General features: G+C 39.9%; 1 protein-coding gene across 1 annotated transcript; it reads right to left on the minus strand.

Moving 5' to 3' along the window:
- Window positions 1–4,286: 4,286 nt before the first annotated feature.
- Window positions 4,287–5,474, minus strand: LOC127526655 (uncharacterized). The gene is made up of 3 exons (XM_051922602.1): window positions 5,033–5,474; window positions 4,674–4,953; window positions 4,287–4,516 (listed from the first exon to the last, which is right to left on the minus strand). The coding sequence occupies exons 1-3, from the start codon at window positions 5,225–5,227 to the stop codon at window positions 4,287–4,289; spliced, it is 705 nt and encodes a 234-aa protein (XP_051778562.1). The 5' UTR covers window positions 5,228–5,474.
- Between the last annotated feature and the right edge of the window lie 15,831 nt (window positions 5,475–21,305).

Genomic DNA, 21,305 nt, shown 5'->3' on the forward strand with positions numbered 1-21,305 from the left:
TGCAACTAGAACATCTGGCCATAGAACAAGGCCATGACTGGAACTTGTAACCATTGAACAAGGGCCATCATTAAACAAGAATGGCGATTATTTCCAAACCTAAATATGGTTCTGTAGGTCTCATCTCCAAAACCATCAGGGCGAAAATAATCTAAAAAAAATATCTCCCTTTCAGCTACCAGTAAAACCTGAAATGTTTCCACATGAATACATGGTTAACAGTGCTATGATTTGTCAAAATGATATAAAAAAAATATTGTAGTTGTATGTAAGGAATTGAACACATAGCAAATAATGACCCCTCCTTTAACCGCCACCTTATCGTGGTGGAGGGGTTTGCATGTCCCAATGATCCTCAGAGCTCTGTTGTCCGGGGCTTTATGCCCCTGGTAGGGCCACCCAAGGCAAACTGGTCCTAGGTGAGGGATGAGACAAAGAGCGGTTAAACAAACCTCTTATGATGGATGAAAACTTTGGACGGTGTTTTCCCTTGCCCGGACACGGGTCACCGGGGCCCCCCTCTGGAGCCAGGTCTGGAGGTGGGGGCTCGATGGCGAGCGCCTGGTTGCCGGGCCTACACCCATGGGGCTCGGCCGGGCACAGCCCGAAGAGGCAACGTGGGTCCCCCATCCCATGGGCTCACCACCTATGGGAGGGGCCAAGGAGGTCGGGTGCAGTGTGAGTTAGGTGGTGGCCGAAGGCGGGGACCTTGGCGGTTCGATCCTCGGCTACAGAAGCTGGCTCTTGGGACGTGGAATGTCACCTCTCTGAAGGGGAAGGAGCCTGAGCTAGTGCGCGAGGTTGAGAGGTTCCGGCTAGATATAGTCGGACTCACCTCGACGCACAGCTTGGACTCTGGAACCAATCTCCTTGAGAGGGGCTGGACTCTCTACCACTCTGGAGTTGCCCCCGGTGAGAGGCGCCGAGCGGGTGTGGGTATACTTACTGCCCCCCGACTTGGAGCCTGTTCATTGGGGTTTACCCCGGTGGACGAGAGGGTAGCCTCCCTCCGCCTTCGGGTGGGGGGATGGGTCCAAACTGTTGTTTGTGCGTATGCACCGAACAGCAGTTCGGAGTACCCACCCTTTTTGGAGTCCCTGGAGGGGTGCTAGAGGGCATACCTTCTGGGGACTCCCTCGTTCTGCTGGGAGACTTCAATGCTCACGTGGGCAATGACAGTGAGACCTGGAAGGGCGTGATTGGGAGGAATGGCCCCCCCGATCTGAACCCAAGCGGTGTTTTGTTATTGGACTTCTGTGCTCGTCACGGATTGTCCATAACAAACACGATGTTCAAGCATAGGGGTGTTCATATGTGCACTTGGCACCAGGACACCCTAGGCCTCAGTTCGATGATCGACTTTGTGGTCGTGTCGTCAGACTTGCGGCCACATGTCTTGGACACTTGGGTAAAGAGAGGGGCGGAGCTGTCAACTGATCACCACCTGGTGGTGAGTTGGCTTCGATGGTGGGGGAGGATGCTGGTCAGGCCTGGTAGGCCCAAATGTGTTGTGAGGGTCTGCTGGGAACGTCTGGCAGAGTCCCCTGTCAGAAGTAGCTTCAATTCCCACCTCCAGCAGAACTTCGACCACATCCCGAGGGAGGTGGGGGACATTGAGTCCGAATGGGCCATGTTCCGTGCCTCTATTGTTGAGGCAGCTGACCAGAGCTGTGGCCGTAAGGTGGTCGGTGCCTGTCATGGTGTCAATCCCCGAACCCGTTGGTGGACACCGGCGGTGAGGGATGCTGTCAAGCTGAAGAAGGAGTCCTACCGGTCCCTTTTGTCCTGTGGGACTCTGGAGGCAGCTGATAGGTACCGGCAGGCCAAGCGGAATGCGACTTTGGTGGTTGCTGAGGCAAAAACTCGGGCGTGGGAGGAGATTGGGGAGACCATGGAGAACGACTTTCAGACAGCTTCGAGGAGATACTGGTACACCATCCGGCGTCTCAGGAAGGGGAAGCAGTGCAGAGTCAACACTGTATATGGTAGGGATAGTGCGCTGCTGACCTCGACTTGGGACGTTGTGGGTCGGTGGGGGGAGTACTTCTTAGACCTCCTCAATCCCACTAACATTCCTTCCAATGAGGAAGCAGAGCCTGGGGACTAAGAGGTGGGCTACCCCATCTCTGGGACTGAGGTCACCGAGGTGGTCAAAAAACTCCTTGGTGGCAGGGCCCCGGGGGTGGATGAGATATGCCCGGAGTTCCTCAAGGCTTTGGATGTTGTAGGACTGTCTTGGTTGACACGCCTCTGCAACATCGCATGGACATCAGGGACAGTGCCTCTGGACTGGCAGACCGGGGTGGTGGTCCCCCTCTTTAAGAAAGGGGACCGGAGGGTGTGTTCCAACTACAGAGGGATCACACTCCTCAGCCTCCCTGGAAAAGTCTATTCAGGGGTTATGGAGAGGAGGGTCCGTCGGATAGTCGAGCCTCGGATTCAGGAGGAACAGTGTGGTTTTTGTCCTGGTCGCGGAACAGTGGACCAGCTCTATACCCTTAGCAGGGTCCTGGAGGGTGCATGGTAGTTTGCCCAACCAGTCTACATGTGTTTTGTGGACTTGGAAAAGGCATTCGACCGTGTCCCTCGGGGAATCCTGTGGGGGGTACTCCATGAGCATGGGGTACCGGACCCCCTGATAAGGGCTGTTCGGCCCCTGTACGATCGGTGCCAGAGCTTGGTCCACATTGCCGGCAGTAAGTCAAACCCATTTCCAGTGAGAGTTGGACTCCGCCAGGGCTGCCCTTTGTCACCGATTCTGTTCATAACTTTTATGGACAGAATTTTTAGGCGCAGCAAGGGCATTGAGGGGGTACGGTTTGGTGGACTCAGGATTGGGTCACTGCTTTTTGCAGATGATGTTGTCCTGTTTGCTTCATTAGGCCGTGATCTTCAGCTCTCTCTGGATCGGTTCGCAGCCGAGTGTGAAGCGGCTGGGATGAGAATCAGCACCTCCAAATCCGAGACCATGGTCCTCAGCCGGAAAAGGGTGGAGTGCCCTCTCAGGGTTGGTAGCGAGATCCTGCCCCAAGTGGTGGAGTTCAAGTATCTCGGGGTCTTGTTCATGAGTGAGGGAAGAATGGAGCGTGAGATCGACAGGCAGATCGGTGCGGCATCCGCAGTAATACGGGCTCTGCATTGGTCTGTCGTGGTGAAAAAGGAGCTGAGCCACAAGGCGAAGCTCTCAATTTACCAGTCGATCTATGTTCCTACCCTTACCTATGGTCATGAGCTATGGGTAGTGACCGAAAGAACGAGATCGCGAATACAAGCGGCTGAAATGAGTTTCCTCCGCAGGGTGTCTGGGCTTTCCCTTAAAGATAGGGTGAGAAGCTCATTCATTCGGGAGGGGCTCAGAGTAGAGCCGCTGCTCCTCCGCATCGAGAAGAGTCAGATGAGGTGGCTCGGGCATCTGATCAGGATGCCTCCTGGACGCCTCCCTGGTGAGGTGTTCCGGGCACATCTAACCGGGAGGAGGCCCCGGGGAAGACCCAGGATACGCTGGAGGGACTATATGTCTCGGTTGGCCTGGGAACGCCTTGGGATTCTCCCGGAAGAGCTAGAAGAAGTGGCCAGGGAGAGGGAAGTCTGGGCATCTCTGCTCAAGCTGCTGCCCCCGCGACCCGACCTCGGATAAGCGGAAGAGAATGGATGGATGGCAAATAATGATCCACTTGATCTTGTTGCCTGCTCCAAGCAGGAAACAATATGGCATCTTTCGAACCCAGGTTGTCTTGTAATTATTGAGATATATATATTAACACTCAATTATGAATATAAATGAACAAATAAATACTGAACTAGAAACTTACTGGCAAACCAACAAGTGGGTCCACATTCTTGGTTTTCCATGTGGGAACCACATACATATCCACAATGTGAATATCTTCTCCTGTTAAAAACAGAATTAAATAATTATAAATAATATGGAAACAATATTTAATCCAACAAAGGTCAGTGAATGAGACACAAAAACAAATTACATGTCTTTGGGCTGCTTCTTGTACTATCTTGAAGCAGGCATTTCTAATCTAGAACAAATTAACAGATTAAATAAATCAATTATGCAAGTAAGTAATCTTTAATTCAAGTTTTCTTAGAGGGTTCTATTAATGAGTAAAAATACCAAAAAGTGAATACACTTACATTGGATTATCCATGCACCGGTTTAACCCAAGACTCCAGAAGTTCTCACATGTAAGGCAGATATTTCCATCCTTGACAATTAGTTCTGCTGTGGGTCCAGGAAATACTTCAGCTAAACACAGAAGTAATTATTGTAGAAGTTAATAAAAGATGTTCATAAAAACACTGCAAGCTGGCTGTAAAACCACAATTAAATTTCCATTAATTAAGCAATAATGCAAAGGTGACAGGGCACTTGCCAGTTCATCCTGAAAAGGCCCCAAATCCTTCTCCCACTTATCTCCTAAGCAAGCATAGGGATGGTCATTTGCTTGAGAAGACATCCAATATCGATGGTCCTGAAGACAGCAATCCTTAGTTGCTCCACGATCTGATATAATAGATTAAAAAACAAACTTTTAAATTTCATTCTGTCTGTTACAAATAGCAGGAATTTAAAATTTCTGTTCTTTTGGACCAGTTTCTACAGCAACATTCATGGAGGTTAAAACATTTATCCAGATCAGAAACTCAGGTAACACCCTTACTTTCTAAACTGTAGTACGGCCTCAGACGTGAGACACTGAGCTGATGGTGCTTTTCGTCGTCTTTCATGACCGTAGCGACACCTTTTGAAGAGATGCTGGATACAGTAAAAAGCCCTTGGTGACGGCTGGCAAGGCTCGGTTTCAGACACTGCTTTTTTGGGTTTTCAGAAATAAGGACAGAATCCCCAACATTGACTGTACACGTTTTCCCCAACTTCCTTTTACGGTTCCCATAAGACCTCTGTTGTCTTGTCTGTGCCTTCTCAATATTCTTGAGAATCTACAAAAGCAGGCATTAAACTTTAAATACTATAATATTTCATAGGCTATGTCGATTAAGTCTTTTGTAGGGCATGGACCTTTTCATTCAAAGCTGTAATTTCTTTAACTCTGGTGTCAATGTCTTCTTCTGGATCTCCAATGTCAATAGTTTCTCCCATTGGACAGGCTTTTGAAACTTCTGGTAGGCGCGGAAGTCGGTGAAAAAAGAAAGAAGTATGGAGTGTACCATGTTGAAGACTGGTTATAAAATGTTCACCATTAGCACACTGCATTAGGACTAATGAAAGGTCAAACACATTAGAAGATTGTCAACCGGGGCATGTGTACCCACCTGCCTAGCCGTGTTGATGCCATGTACAACTGCAGGAAGATGGAGGTCCCAGTCATTGTGGCTCTCGTTAACATATTTTCTCAGTGCACGTTTGATGTTTTGATTTGTTCTTTCATCCTGTTTATTTCAAAAGGATTTACAAACATTTAACAAATAATCTTTTTTCAGTTACCAACAACATCCAACATGAATTAGAATTAAAAACACACAATTACCTGCCCATTTGTCTGAGGATGGTAAGCACTGGAGATAGCATACTTTACTTTTAGGACTCCAAAGATGTTCTCATTTAGCTGTGTTTGAAGAATCAACAGAATTGCTTCAGTAGTTCACACAAGGGATAATAAATGGGTTTAAAAATAATGGGACTTTTTCAAGAAATGTTTCAATTTAAAAATAAAAAGCATTTTTTCCAACAGTACCTCATTGACAAACTCTTTGCTTTGGTCAGTAATGATCTTCCTAACCATGCCAAATGTGCACAGCTTCCCTATGATGGCTGCAGACACTTCACTCGCAGACTTGGACTGTAGAGGCTCAGCAACGATCCACTTTGTGTAGAGGTCAGTCATGGTCAACACATACTTGATTCTTCTGGCAGTCTCACATATTGGGCCAAAGAGATCTAGACCTACCACCTCCCAAGCTTCTTTCACCTGATAAAATATTTGCCATTAAATCATTACCCTCAATTGATTTTATTTCACAAACCTGGAGCCAGCCATTGCCTTGATAGAATGCAAGACTGGTGCCATGGTCTTGATGGGATCATTCAGCTGGCAGCGGTGACAACATCTCACTTAAAACAAGAGATACAAACTGAATGAAATTTTGCATCATACGGTTACTTTGTAGATAAGAAAGAATTTAACACTTGTAAAGCTACAATAGATTTGGAGATAACTTTAGTAACTCACAAAGAAATTAGGGACAGCAGCAAGGATAACAAGAAGACAAGAATACTACAAAAAAACAAGCATTTTGCAAAGGAAAATCATCCTAAACAACTAGTTACCAGAGGATGATAAAACAGGGCTATTGACGACTAAGTCTTGCTATGGTGCAAAACAAACTTTGTGAGGGTGACATCACAATTATTACTCGATTGGTCTCTTGGCAAGGAAGGAACAGAGGACTACCTAGTCTACTCTTTGGATTACTAGAAAAAATTTAACACACACAGTTACCTGCCCACTTGATCCTTCTTGACGCACTAAGGGTTTATGGGAGAACTGTAAAATTGGGCATCATTTTGAAAAGACAGACAGACTGCACCAGTCCTCAAAAGAAGAATTGAAGTACAGAAACAGATACTTTAAGGAAATTGTATGACTGTCTGGTAATTATATCTCAGCTCTAGGGGACTTGCAAAAAATATGACCAACATTAATACGAGCTAATTACTCTGTTTCTTAGCACAAGTCATGATAATCTACAACCTGAGGCAGAATTATTAAATGTATCTCAAGATTCACACTGGAGTATTTACAAAACTTACCAAATTAGCTACATCGTTTGTAAGAGTTGGCCAGAAATAGCCAGCAATAGCTCTGTCTCTGGTTCCTCTCACACCATTATGGTTGCCGGTTCCAGGATTATCATGACACTCCATTTGGACAGCTCTCTTTTGTTCTTCACTCATAACAACGAGACGAAAGTATTGTCGGTTTGGCCCGGTGTAAAAAAGTTGGTGGTCTGTCAGAGAACAAAATGATATATTCAGTTATTTCTCTTAACACTGATGAATACTGTGACTTATACTTTTAGGCCACATGACTTAGAAGGTTAAATTTCATCTATGAATTAATTTTCCTTCTATGTTTACCTTTATTAACACTCTGTGGAGGGTTGCAGCACGGAGAAGGGTTTAATGAAAAAAAAATAAAAATAAAACCACAACTATAGGTCACAAAGAATTACTTACAGTAGCTACACAAAATATTACACTAATCGTACACTAAAAAGTAAATATAAGGCTTCTTAGCAACAATTAATTCTTTAGAAAACTTTCAGCATTCATTACTGGATGCTAATTTACTTCTTTGTTTAAAAGAACTGTAAAATGTAGACACCTGATTTGAGATAAATCTAGGCAGTTCAGAAAGAGAAAACCTACTAATCCATTAATCAAGTATAAATCAGTAAATAACAGGAAAGTTCACCTAAGCAGTTTTTTTTAATAACACAATTTATTAAAAGTTTTGCATATTTCAAAATATTCATGCGCGTTCATTGAAATCACCAGCCTATTTAAAACGGTAAATTTGGTAATATTCCAATTATTAAACAAAACGTCAGGTAATGCTAAATATATCTAGATTATATTACAGTATATATTCTCAAACACTGAAAAGCATTCAATAAACATTACATACCTTTAACCATAAAATTCACGGATGCACATCGTATTTCACTTCGCTCTCTGACCGTTAAATTGTTGCTAAATTCTTCCCGTAAAAGATATTCTTTCAAGTTGTGGTAAAATTGAAAAGTCTTCATTTTTTCAAAAAGTGAAAAATATTCTTCTTCTTGGAGAAAAATTCAATATGTTCCTCTTTCCTGTTCTTCTTTCTCGTTCTCACTCGAATGGCGGAAGTTCTATTTGTTAATGCCGATCGAGAAATTCAAATCCCGTGGTAACTTTTTTTCTCATGTGTCGTAAAATATTAGACATGCGCAGAACAAATCGGGCAGCGTTGTGAAATGAATTTTAATTAAGCAGAGAGCGTGTGCGCGAGACAAATCGGATGGGGACTTGTGTCGCAAAGTAAAAAAACGCAGATCGGGCAGGGTCGTAATAGTAAAGATCTGCGCATGTATGTGCGTGGCTTGGGTTGTCTTTGTGCGCATGCCGCGCAAATTGGGCAGGCACCGCAGATCGGGTAGCGGCAGGCTGCCATCCAAGATTTAGGAACTGTTCAGGCACCCCCTGGTGGTGACCATGGACCCCAACCGGGTTGAGCTTCCAAGCTCTGTTCCCATAGCCCTGATGTCGACCAAGGCGGCTACACTCTCTCTTTTATAGTATATACACCATGGTGATTTAGGTAAAAGAGTGGCTGCCTTGCACCATCTGGTTTATACTGCAAACTTCAAATGGCTTCTTTGTTAAATTTTCACTTTTTCCATGGACTTTCCTAGTATTCTTCAGATTTCCCTTATAATCTAATAGAGTTCTGTCAGGTCACTAATATAGTATAGACAGTGTTGATGTTGGGTTCAATTGTGCATTTTTCTTGGTAGGTGAGAAAAACAAACAAAAACCACTAAACACATCAGAGTTTCCAGCAAACAAATAGTCAAACAAAAATCTTGGATCTTGTCATCTTTTCTTTGAAGTCATAGAAATATTGCAAAACAAAAAATCTGTTGTGTTTGCTTGCCATACATAAGGCTATGCTTTTAAAAATAAAACCCCGGTGGATACTGCACATTAGTGGTGGTTGAAGTGGCTCCTTACTCTCTGTGTAAAGAGCATTGAGTAGTGAGGGAATCTCTATATAAATGTAAATAATTATTATTATTTTATTACTGTATAATTAATAAATGCATTGAGTTTGCTAAGATGAAGGTTTAAATGGATAGATTGGAAAGCATTAATTCTATTAATTTTTCCCTATAACTATAAATGCATTAAACAAAACAAAATCTAGAAACATTATGAATGCAGAAATGTGGCTCTGCTTGATTCTTTAAATACAAAAATAATCTGTTTTGCTATTTTTTTATTTATTTTTAAATAATGTACATTAAATAACAAGGATGGTACAGTTATTAGCACTGCTACCTTACAGCTCCAAAGTCCCGGATCCAAATATTGTCCTGAGCACTGTCTGTTGTAAAGTTCATACATTCTTCTCATGTAATTGTGGATTTTATGCCTGGGTACTCCAGTTCCAAAAATGACATGTGTTAGAGTAATTGGCAACACATCATTGTTCTAAAATGAGTAAGAGTGGATAAATGTGCCATGCATTTTGTTGATGCCAATTTGGGGTTATACATTACTCTTTCACATTGATCTGAACAAGCAGGTTGGAAACTATGATCAACAGCAGTCACAGGGAAATCCAACGTAATATCACTGCATACATCTGTTAAGTCTCAGTTATGTTATCAGTAGCATAGTCTTACTTATTACCAACTTAGAAAACACAAGTTAATTCACATTAACTTGAATGATATCAAGTATTATACCGAAATATAGGCAATTTTCATTGGTGGAATAGATAATTATTATGACACATAACAGCACTCATTTCTGAATCCCTACTTATTTACTGATCCAGAAATCCTTTACTTATTTGTAGGTATTGTCAGTTTTCATTTTCCTGTTGTACTAAGGCCAGAATATCAAAAAAAAAATCAAGGCAATCCTTGTGTACTTTGTCACTATGGGGATATGCAAAAGAAACAGAGAAACTAGCCGTTCATCTTACACACTTAATCTTTATGACTTTGTTGACTCCCAACCCTTTGCTAGAAAAATAAACCTTTTAAGAAAGATATCTCTGCCTGGAGAAGCAATTCTTTTATATATTTAGATTGGAATAGTAGCAGTATATTATTCCAGGTTTCATATCTCTGTAATATCACAGAGTCTCAGACTTTTTCCCTTAGATATATTACTTTTTTGTTGAAACATTTTCCATTTAGTTTTTAAGATTAAGTGAAATTTCTTGGATTTCTTTCAGCAGTTTCTACTGGAACTAATTTAATTCATCAGAGGTGGATGACCTGGCCCATCCTAAAGTTTATAACATATGCATACATTAAAAGTTCAGCCTCTAGGCTTGGCCCAGCAGATGCTTTTCTTGCCTGACCCGTATGTCCAATTTGTCTTTTGAACTTTTTTAAAAGGTCAAAGGTTGTGGTGCATGATAGCATATCAGGGAGGCTCTTGCAATCCTGTTAGCCAAGTTTGCTCTTCAGTCATTACCTGTCCCTCAATTCAAAATACCCAAAGGTTGGAAGCGCTCAACTACATTCTGCTACAATGCTTTAAACATTTAGTCATGGCTAGCTTAAAGGTACAAATTAGAAATTACAACATAAGAACCAGTTCACTCAGAGCACTAAGATGTTATCTTTCAGCAAGGATTCCTATCATGGCTGGGGTCAGACATTTGTTTTAGATCCATTTTCTCCATATTTTCTGTCCATTTTTATTTTATGATAGTGTTGTTTACATTAATTTTGCTTGTGTTTATTATTTGTATCCTTTGTTTTTCATATTGTCTTTGTGTCAATGCCTTGGTTCTGTTTCTTGGTTGTGGGAGTTTATGGAAGTTTCTGTGTTTCTCCTGTGCTTTTTGATATTCCCGGATTTTGACCTTCTGTCCTGTGTTTTAAGTTCGCTTTGGATTTGTGGTTTTTGGGACTGTTTTTTTTTTAAGCTCTCATTGTCTAGCCAGTTCTGTGATCTATTTATTGATCTATGGAGCTTCAGTATTTGACAGAGAATTTTTATTCAAATAAAAACTTTTTATTTTTGTAAATGTTTGTGTTTCCCCATGTTCCTAGCCAGGTTTAAGGTTTTTCCCCTATAGTGGGCATTTTTGGAAGTGCTTTTTGGGTCTTACATCCTTTGAGATTCCTAAGTCACAACACAAAAAAGAAAAAGACACATGCTGGTTATGTCTCATTATACATTAAGCCTGAACATCATGCTTTCTTCACTTTTTATCTATGGCACCGTCTGACAATGAAATCTGAAATACTGTTTATATCAAGACATTAATTTGATATGTACTGTATATTTTAGATATCTCAAACATGACTGCACATTAAGATACTGTACCTCAAATGCATTTTAAGATAAGTTGAATATGTTTCAAAATATCTTACAATAACAAGAATATTTTAAAAATAACTTCCTATGCAATTCACAGCATCTCAAATACATTTCAAAATACAGTATCTTAAAATGACAGAAAGTCCAATTGAACACATAGGAAATTTTACAGGAAGTAATTTTGAGATATCTTAAATAATATGACATTTCCTAAAATGCACATTGCAAACAGTTATTAACTTTAGGTTTTTGGGAATTCACATTTCTAATGACCTAACCTGGTCTGTGAAGATGGACAGTATCTTAAAGAAGGCTCAGCTGTGCCGCTGTTTCCCAAGGTGCCTGTGCTCGTAAGCTTGTAGCACTACATCATCAAAAAGCATCCTCACACCTACATGATCACTGTTTGGAAACACCTCATTTCAAGAGAAAAAAGACACCACAGAGAATGGTGAACTAGGCCCAAAGGATCATTGGCTGTGGTCTCACAAAATTTAAACAGTTCTATGAAGATTGCTGTCATGATAAAATTGAGACCATCACAGAGGACTGTCCCCACATCAGTCATGAGCTTTTCAGTCCACTGTCCACAGGCAAGAAATACAAGAGAACAGGGACATTCTGAACAAGATTCTATAGTAGGTTTTATCCGAAAGCAGCATAACTAGCAAACACATTCACCTTGGACCACACCATCTATTCTGATTTATGTATTATTCACATACATGTACAACTGTAGTCATTGATTACCTCCCCGTACTGTTGCTGCTGCATATTACAGTGTAAAGTGTACAAGTACAGTGCATTTTGTATATTGTACAGTGTATATTGATAAATTTACATTTTTTTGTTTTATCTATCACCTTTTTGTGTATTTGTGTGCATTTATTCACAACAACCAATAATCCAGCATTTTTGCCCATATCATGAAGGCTTAAACTTAGACAAAATGTTAATCAATGCAGATGAATGGCCAATGGATTCTTCATTTTAAAGATTGTTTAAGTGTGTGACAAGTGTGCTGCACCATCACATACCTGATCCTTGCATAAACCAGGCAATATGCTGAAGATTATCAGCAGAGTCCCTTGGTTGACAAGACATTGCATGATTTCTGCAACACTCTCTTAAACAGTTAATTTCAGCCGTGAGATTAACCTCACTGCTGTAGGAACACAAAAAATTGGCACTGATGTCTACACAATGGTGTTTCATCAGTTTTGTTTTGGAACAATCAGTAATTTGCTTCTGGTACTTCAGTTTGTTTCTGTGAGACTTGGCCATACCGCATGATCTGTATTTTGTTTCTTGATTATTTTTCTTACCGTGCATGTTCATGCTATGCCACAGAAATTGTTTAATTCTGAGTGTTGATTGGGACTTCGTAACCATATGTAGGTGGCCAATTGCGTTAACTCTTTCAAAGATCTAATAAAAAATCCAATATAATTTGTTCATACTTAAATTGCAAATTTGTTTATTATTATACTTTATGTTTTGTTTGTTTTGGGGGGCAGCAATAGAATTTAATAATTTATGTAGCCTTAAAAGGGGTTTTCCCCATTTGTCAAAGAATTGGTAAAGAGAAAGGTGCTACCAAGGCTGCACAGGTTATTAGACACCCTAAAGTGTAATTTGTAGAGGGAGAGAGAGAGATAGAGGCTTACATTGACAGAGCTAACTTTGGCATGCCAGTATTAATAGACACGAATCACAAGAAAACAATATGCCTTATACAATAAAATACAATTTATTTTTGTATAGCCCAAAATCACACAAGAAGTGCCGCAATGGACTTTAACAGGCTCTGCCTCTTGACAGCCCCCAAGCCTTGACTCTTTTTTGTTCTGTTTTGTTTTTTTTTGTTCTTTATTTCGCCTTATACAATTGCTTGTATTAGGAATTTGGTAGTTTTCGCATACCCCTTGGGGTCAGAGCGCAGGGTCAGCCATTGTACAGCGCCCCTGGAGCAATTACAGGTTAAGGGCCTTGCTCAAGGGCCCAGCAGAGCAGTGGCCTTTTGGCAGTGACAGGTATTCAAACCGGCAACCTTCGGAATACCAGCGCAGCTCCTTAGCCTCAGAGCCACCACTCCGCCCTAAAGAAGACAAAGAAAAACTCCCAAAAAAACCCTTGTAGGGAAAAAATTGAAGAAACCTTGGAAAAGGCAGTTCAAAGAGAGACCCCTTTCCAGGTAGGTTGGGAATGCAGTGGGTGTCAAAAAGAAGGGGGTCAATACAATACAATACACAGAACAGAACAAATCCTCAATACAGCATAAAAATAAAAATTTTACTAGTACGGCACAAGAATTTAACAGTAGATGATATCACATAAAATGATTTGGATTTGTTTAGAGTCCTGGAGACCTCAGCCATCAAGCTGCCTCCCCCATTTGGCCAGTGCTAGGCCAGCCAATCTGATGAAAGGACCTCTCTACCCCACGATTCTTGCGATCCTCCATCAGGGATGACTTTACCTTAGGCAGGCAAAACAACTTGACAGGTGGGTGACATTTGAGTACCGAGAAGAGAAACAGAATAGGCGAGGGTTAGTAAACAAATTCTAACTATCATGTTACTTATGTTTTAGTGCTAATGACTAACAACAGAGATGCAGTATGTACAGTTAATCAGCAGCTCTAGTCAGGATATGCTAAACTGAAGTACTGAGTCTTCAGCCGGGATTTAAAAGCTGAGACCGAATGGGGCATCTTATGTGCTTTTAATGTTTCATACATCATTTCTTTAAGGGCACCAGAGACGAGGCCAGTGAAGTTCTTTCAAACCAAAGGGCGCAGCAAATTTTTCTCATCTAGAATAGTTGGGAACCTACTTCCAATGACAGAGAAGAGGAATCATGGAGACTGTTTCAGACACCTGTTAAAGCAGACTGGGGTCAGTGGTCAAGGGACACAGGTTGCTGCTGGTATATTCTGACCTAGAGATTCACTACCTCAAAACCAGTCTCACAGTTAAATCTATTGTTGAATGCTTGTTTTATAAGTTCAGTTTGCATAACATTTATCTTACACTTATCACATCTTTCGTCATTTTTTGTGTTGGTCTAAAAGACATTTTCTCACGTACAACATTTTATCTTTCTTTTCTTTAGTATATAGGCTAATCTGTTAGATAAAAAATAATTAATAGTCATTTAAAATGATATGCCACAAATGTGCCAGTATTTAATTTAAGAGCCATATTTACCTTATGCAAAGTTAAAAAGCTATACACACGTACTTCTTTAGAATTCTTTGCTTTTGTGTGGCTTACACAGCTGTTTGCTATAAGAATTAAATGCTTCCCTAATTGATCCATTAATTGCTCAGAGAAAATTTTTGGAACTTTGGCAATCAGTGTTATTTAGGATCAGACTGAGTTCAGGAGGGCAATTTGACTTTCTAATGCTGTACCAAAGGAAATAGTGCAGTAAAAGCCTTGGAGAAATACCGAGGTTGAATACAAGAGAGACTTTCAGTAACTAGCTGAGGCCTCTCAGGGTAACAGCTCTTCTAATATTGCTTCTTCTGAGGTAGGACTATGGAGTGTAAGTACAAGCATCCATTTAAAGAAATGTACATTTCAAAAGCTATTGAGTTGAACACAAAACACAAAAGGGACTCATCAAATACAGTATATTCTCTTTTGTTATAAAAGCCACTAGTGAAAAGAAATAAAAAATTACAGATTCACTAAACTCCTTAGATCTATGAAATTACTATAATGAAGGTTTCCATAGACAAATGCAGATGTAGTAGGGTTTCAGCAAAAGGGGAATAGCATTTCACTACAACACTGGATAGCTAGTTCTTTTCCATAAGAAGACTGTGTTAAAACAGATAATAGTTACCCTTCTAGGCAAAAATCCTTTCTATCTAAGTGATTAAATAATGAAGCTGATAAGATTAAAATGACCTTAGATGGAGACTAAACTATTGTCACTAAGCAAGAAGTGTTACAATATTCAGGTTCAAATATAATGCATAATACTTAAAATATTGTGGTAAACCTCATCCACCATCAGCTTAGATGACCCAGATATTTTATAAAGATGTTAGAAACAAAGAAGCCAAAGCATGTCTTCATTTATCAGTTTTTATCAAGGTAAAAGCAGCAGAAAACAAAAGAAGAATTATACCCTGAACACAAATGCAGTTAGCAAACAGTCAGTGGTCTGTCAGTGCAAATACTGTTCATATTTTGTTCGCCAATAGAACTTTTCATTGATGTGTAGTTATTACAAGACTTAAGCACACGGTCGTGTTTGAACATCTTTCCACTTTATGGTGGAGATGTCCATCAAAATAAGGAATGCTTCTATGAAATGTAGTGGTTCAGAGAAAATAGGAGTAAAACAGTGTCCCCAAAAAATCAATGTCAAAACCATTTGCAAGTTCAAGTTTAAGGAAAGTTTCAAAACAACAGAATATCAATCACGAAAGAGAACACCAGACAATAACTGAGCAATTGCAAGGCTCAAGATGAACTGTTGATTTTGTCTAACATATTCTTTTACTAAGGCAGGGACAGTAGTCAAAGGGTCCGCTTTCATTTCCTATCACCTAGGTGTCACAGTGTCACAAGGGCAAATTCTAAAATAAAAGTGGTGCTGAAACAAAACAAGAACAAATACTATTAAGAGATCATTAAGCCAGATGAAGAATGGGCCTGTGAGACTGCTTCTCATACATTCATGCTAAAAAGGCAAAAGAAACATTTTAAACATGTCCTGAAACATGATAAAAATTTTGAACTGTCCATCAGAGCTGGAAACACCTACTCAACCTGAAATGACACTCGAGTCTACCTCATCAGCAAGCTTTGGATCTAGAATTCATCATTATGCCCTTAAAACTAAATTAGCAGCTTTAACAAATGAACTTATGACATATTAACAAAAAGCATTAATATTATGCAAGTCCTTGATTTACCAAAATGAATATGTGACGATCCTCAAGCTGGTATGTTGAGATATATGCAAGATGAGTGAGATTTTAAGAAAGTCACTGAAGCTTTTAAATCAACAAGGTACTTTATATGATAGAAGATTAATCACTGACAAGTGTCTTTATCAATATGCTCAACAATAACCACTGCCCTAATATTGTGTAGGTTCCTTTCGTGCCTGTGATAAGAGGTCTGTGGCACAGTGTGGGTTTTTAAATAAATAATTGTGTCCCAACAACATTTAGGGTCAGAATGGGTGCACGTGTGTGCATGATGGCGCCACTCTGGGGTTGATTGCAGTGTTGCACATGCAAATGTGAGTGGATCAGTCAGGTCAGATCACTCATCCGCACCTCAGAATGGGCACAGGGTCACATCTGCACTTGATCAGTCTATATAAAGAAGCCTGCACAGCAGGGGGAACGGGGGGAGAACAAAAGAGAGAAGAAACCAGAACAGAGAGGAATGGAGGTTAAAAAGAAGGAAGAACAGAGAAAGAAAGGGAGACTGAGATGCAGGATCGGGAGAAAGGAATGGAGACAGGTGGTTGGGAGCGAGTCTCAGGGAGGGGAGCCTGAGGTTGAAGAAGGGACGCCGCTCCTATTGAGCGATGCTGGGGAGTAGGAGCATCCCATTATACTGTGTCTCCCACAGACGCCAAAGGATTGGGAGTGGTAGATGTGTGTGCAGCTTGGCACGAAGACGTCCCAAGGATGCCAATGGCCTAGGAATGGGGACCTGAGCCAGGAATTTAGGGTTGTCTGAACCTGTTGGTTTGGCGTCTCCTCTGCTGCAAGATCATATGTGGGGTAAGCAGAGGAAAAATCAGTTTTAGAAAGAATCATTGGGGCTCATCTTTATATAGACGAACTGTCTCTGGACTTTAACCTTGTTTTATTGGCTTTAATTATTTGGATTTTTTAACCTTCATGTTCACCTTGGTTGTAATGAATCATTTATTTATTGACTATTTATTAAAGATCATTTGTTGCACTGCACTTTTATGGAACACTGCTTATTATTCTGGTTGTAATAAAAGCACAGAGCAATTTAAGCACCAATCCCTTGCTAGATGTGTATGTCATCATTTGCCCAAAGCACATGCACCTGGCCATTCACATGATCTAAAAGAAAACGTGATTCATCAAACCAGGCCACCTTCTTCCATTGCTCCATGGTCCAGTTCTGATCCTTAGGTGCCCATTGTAGGCAATTTTGGCAGTGTACAGGGGTCAGCATGGCCACTCTGACTGGTCTGCAGCTGGGCAACCACATTTGCAACGGGCTGCGATACACTGTGTGTTCTGATACCTTTCTCTCATTACCAGCAATACGTTTTTCAGCAACTTGTACTACAGTAGCACTTCTGTGGGATTGGAACAGACAGGCTGGCCTTCTCTTCACACGTCCATCAATGAGCCATGGCCACGAACACCCTCCTCACCCTTCTGTTATGGCTCTATCATGTTAATTAATTTCATACTACTTTGGTTTTCCTGTCTGCTTAAACAAATCTGTGTGTTAATGTGTACTCATTATGTCATTAGTAATTTGTAAATTTTGTATTTGCATTTTGCGTCTGCGTCTGCATTCACTGAAGATTTGAACTGAACTTGACTGGATTTTCAATAGATTTCAATTTTTATCCAATTTCACCTTTTTTTTAATCACATCTGCTTGCCATTTCTAGCTAAATTCACCAGTTTATCCAACAGAGTAAACCCCAGGTGTGTTTCTTAAAGTCTGATGTGTATGAACAATGCACCAATCTGTTGTGTATTTCATTCAGTTCATTCAATTCCTTTCTTCAAAAGCATGAGGATTTAGTCCAGAATACTCTCTACAGCTTTGCAGGGTTCCATACTGTGACTAACAGTGTCAGTTTTGGTTACTAATATTTGGTTGACCTCAGTCTAAACATACATACTGTACAGTATATTAGTCAAAAAAAACTAAAGCCTGGTGGACAACATTAAATTTCTAAGCCTTCTTTGTTGCTGGGAGCAGGGCTATCTCAGGAGATTTAGGAACAATGTAAATACAATACTAGTCTATTGCAGGGCCACTCACATACAAACCCACCACACACAAACTCACAAAAAGTGAAGTGCTGCACTAGCCTGTCATACTTTGAAGGGTACTGTGTTTGCAGGTGAAACTATGCACAGAGCTGCATACAAACCACTTTCAACTGAAGTGCTTTTCTCTGAGTGCTGCATAGCTGCATATCTGGCAAAATGTTGAGTCAATTTTCATTGAATTCAAATTGTTCTATAAGCAAATTTTTTTATATAAAGGATCTAATAAAGTGGCTACTTGGTGTAAACTTTATTTCTATTTCTTACAATAACATAATGAGTATCACTATTACCATAAGTAGAATTGATTTCTACTAATATGTCACATATATTACATTTTGCAAAAAATAATTGCATCAATATAAACACTTCCTTTTGCTAAAAGGGACTGGGAGCTAAATAGGTTACTCCTATTAATCATCCATGCATTCTTTGAATAAACGTAATCTTAGTGTAGCATCACTGGGAACAGGAGCCGTCCTGGCATCACTGAGTGCAGGGATTGGAACAAACCCCGGACAGGCCCCAGTTCATTGCAGGACACATGATTCACATAGCCTCCAACAATACCAGCTGAGAGTCTCCACTTAACCTAACCTATATGACTTTGGGACATGGAGTACTCAGGAAGAAATCTCTGTACACACATCGAGAACATGCAAACTCCACACAAACAGTGACTGAGCCATAGTTGACCATTCTACCAATATGCCACAAACAATAAAATAACAGCAACATTTTGTTTTTTTCTAGCTGATTTGTCTGGTTTACATAAGGCAAAATTAACTGATCTCTTGGGAAATAATGTAATAAATGAAAATATTGGCTAAGATGAGATGCTAAATGAAATAGCTGATCAAAAAAATAGACTGAAGGAATTTTCAGTCTTATCAATAAATAAAAATTATCACAATCTGCTTATAGTCAGACAAAACCTTGTATTTTGCAGTAAACAGAAAAAGTACTTCTGACATATTTTGTATATAGCATCCCAGAAATAACTCACTGTTTATAAAGGGAAGAAAGACAACAATTAATTTCCTGCATTTCCAGAATTTTGCTACCAGTTGTTATTTCCTTTTTAAGCACAACTTCAGAACCATATGTGGAAATTATGTGGAGAAAATATTTTTAGTTTGCTGCACAGCTGTATAGCAACCACAACCTCATATCCACTAACTGTGTATCTCTTAAAAGAACAGACCACAGTCTGTGGTTAGCAACCCTTTTCAGTGACAGAAGAAAATGTAAACTTTTGTAAACTTTGTATATGTATTTTGCCTTATAATTTGCACAGAAGGAACTCATGAAGCATTATCACAGTCTGATTTAATGTACGACTTGAAAAATCTCATTACTTTCATACTTTGATAAAGATCCAAATAGGGACCGGACACTGTGCACTGAACTGAATCTGATCTTCTCTTACATAAATCACCATAAATTATTATCAATATAAAACTATAACTACATTCAGGAACATACATTTAATGAATAGGGTATCTTCAAACTCAAGTGACTTCATCCGACAGCAGTCTAATTACTCCAGATTTAGTAGTTAAGCAAAATAATTCACTTCTTTTTTGTGTTTCAGATTTTTTTCAAAGCTTAAAACTAGAAAACTGCATAAAGTATTTCTTCAACTAAAAATAATTAATACATCAGTATTACTGAGATACATTTTCTACTATATTCAAAAAACATCCCAGGGTATTTTAAAGCTGCAAGTTCTATAAATAATACAACAACAAAAAAATATTCACTGAAGTACAGTATTACAAGATGTGTGAGTAAGAAAACGGAGTAATTAAATGAAAATGTATTTTAGACAAATGTGGAAGTCAAGCATATCAGTACTGGTAGGAAAAACAAAGGTGGAAAAAAATTAAGATATTAGTGTGATGGTGCAGGTTGGCTCCATGCTCCCACTCCATTCTGGGAGCTTCTTGAATTTAACATTGTCGATAATGTAACAGGATGAGCCAGGCAGATGAGGACATAACATAAAGGAAGGGATAGCTGCATAAGTGCAAAAGTGATTTTATTAAAACAGACAAAATTATGTTCAATCAATGTAGTGCAAAATTTTCATTGAATACATAAATAATCCGTAAAATAAAAAGGTGCTGGTGGAGGTTAAAAGTTCCAATAAATAAATTCATTAAAACAAGGTTAAAAAATGGCAGGAAACTCTCCTGAAAAACCATGAGCCCCGGTGCCATCCCTTAAAATGGCTGTCTCCTCAGCTTATCGTGACTGGACCTAGCCGAGGAGACAGCTATCCGAAAGGAACTGCCTTTCTTCTTCTTCGACCTTTATAGTTTTCACTTTACATGCTTCCACTGGGATCTCTCATTAGGAAACATAATGTTAATTTTCACTCATATGCAGATGACACCCAGTTATACCTTTCATTTAAATCAAATGAAGTTTCTCCAATGTTGTCTTTAATTAGTTGTGTTAGTGAATTAAAGGAGTGGATGAATGAGAACTACTTGTCTTTAAAAACCGATAAAACAGAGATGTTAATTGTTGGAGGGAATGACACTGATCATAACAATATTTTGTCTTCATTTAACTCAGTTGGAATCCCCATTAATTATACTGAATCAGCCCACAATCTAGGAGTTATCTTTGACTCTAGCATGTCATTTAAAGCGCACATTACAAAGTTGTCCAAATCATGTTTCTTCCAGCTTAAAAATGTTAGGAAATTAAGGTGCTTTCTAAATAAACAGGATTCTGTTTCATTCATAATTCATGCATTTATCTCTAGTAGGATTGACTACTGCAATGTGGTGTTCACTGGATGTTCAAACTGTTCTCTATACAGCCTCCAGGTAATCAAAATGTGGCTGCAAGAATTATTACAAGAACAAGAAAATACAAACACATAACTCCAGTTCTTAAATCCTTACACTGGCTCCCGGTTAAGTTTAGGGCAGATTTCAAAATCCTCCTTTTAACATATAAAGCATTAAATGGCCAAGGTCCAGCTTACTTGTCGGAACTTATCATGACTTACAAACCAGAGCGCACATTAAGATCTCAAGATGCCGGTCTGCTTATGATTCCAAGGATTAATAAAATAACAGTGGGAGGTCGAGCTTTTAGTTACACAACCCCTAAACTGTGGGATGGTCTGCCTGCTACTATAAGAGATGCCCCTTCGGTCACAGCTTTTAAATCCCGGCTGAA

The sequence above is a fragment of the Erpetoichthys calabaricus genome, chromosome 2, assembly GCF_900747795.2.
Source record: "Erpetoichthys calabaricus chromosome 2, fErpCal1.3, whole genome shotgun sequence".
NCBI classification, from domain to species: Eukaryota; Metazoa; Chordata; class Cladistia; order Polypteriformes; family Polypteridae; genus Erpetoichthys; species Erpetoichthys calabaricus.

Coding starts and splice junctions, on each gene's coding strand:
- LOC127526655 (XM_051922602.1), bottom strand. CDS start 5,227: ATGCAGTGTGCTAATGGTGAACATTTTATAACCAGTCTTCAACATGGT. Junction 4,954..5,032: donor TTACAGCTTTGAATGAAAAG/GTCCATGCCCTA, acceptor CTGCTTTTGTAG/ATTCTCAAGAATATTGAGAA. Junction 4,517..4,673: donor GCCGTACTACAGTTTAGAAA/GTAAGGGTGTTA, acceptor CTATTATATCAG/ATCGTGGAGCAACTAAGGAT.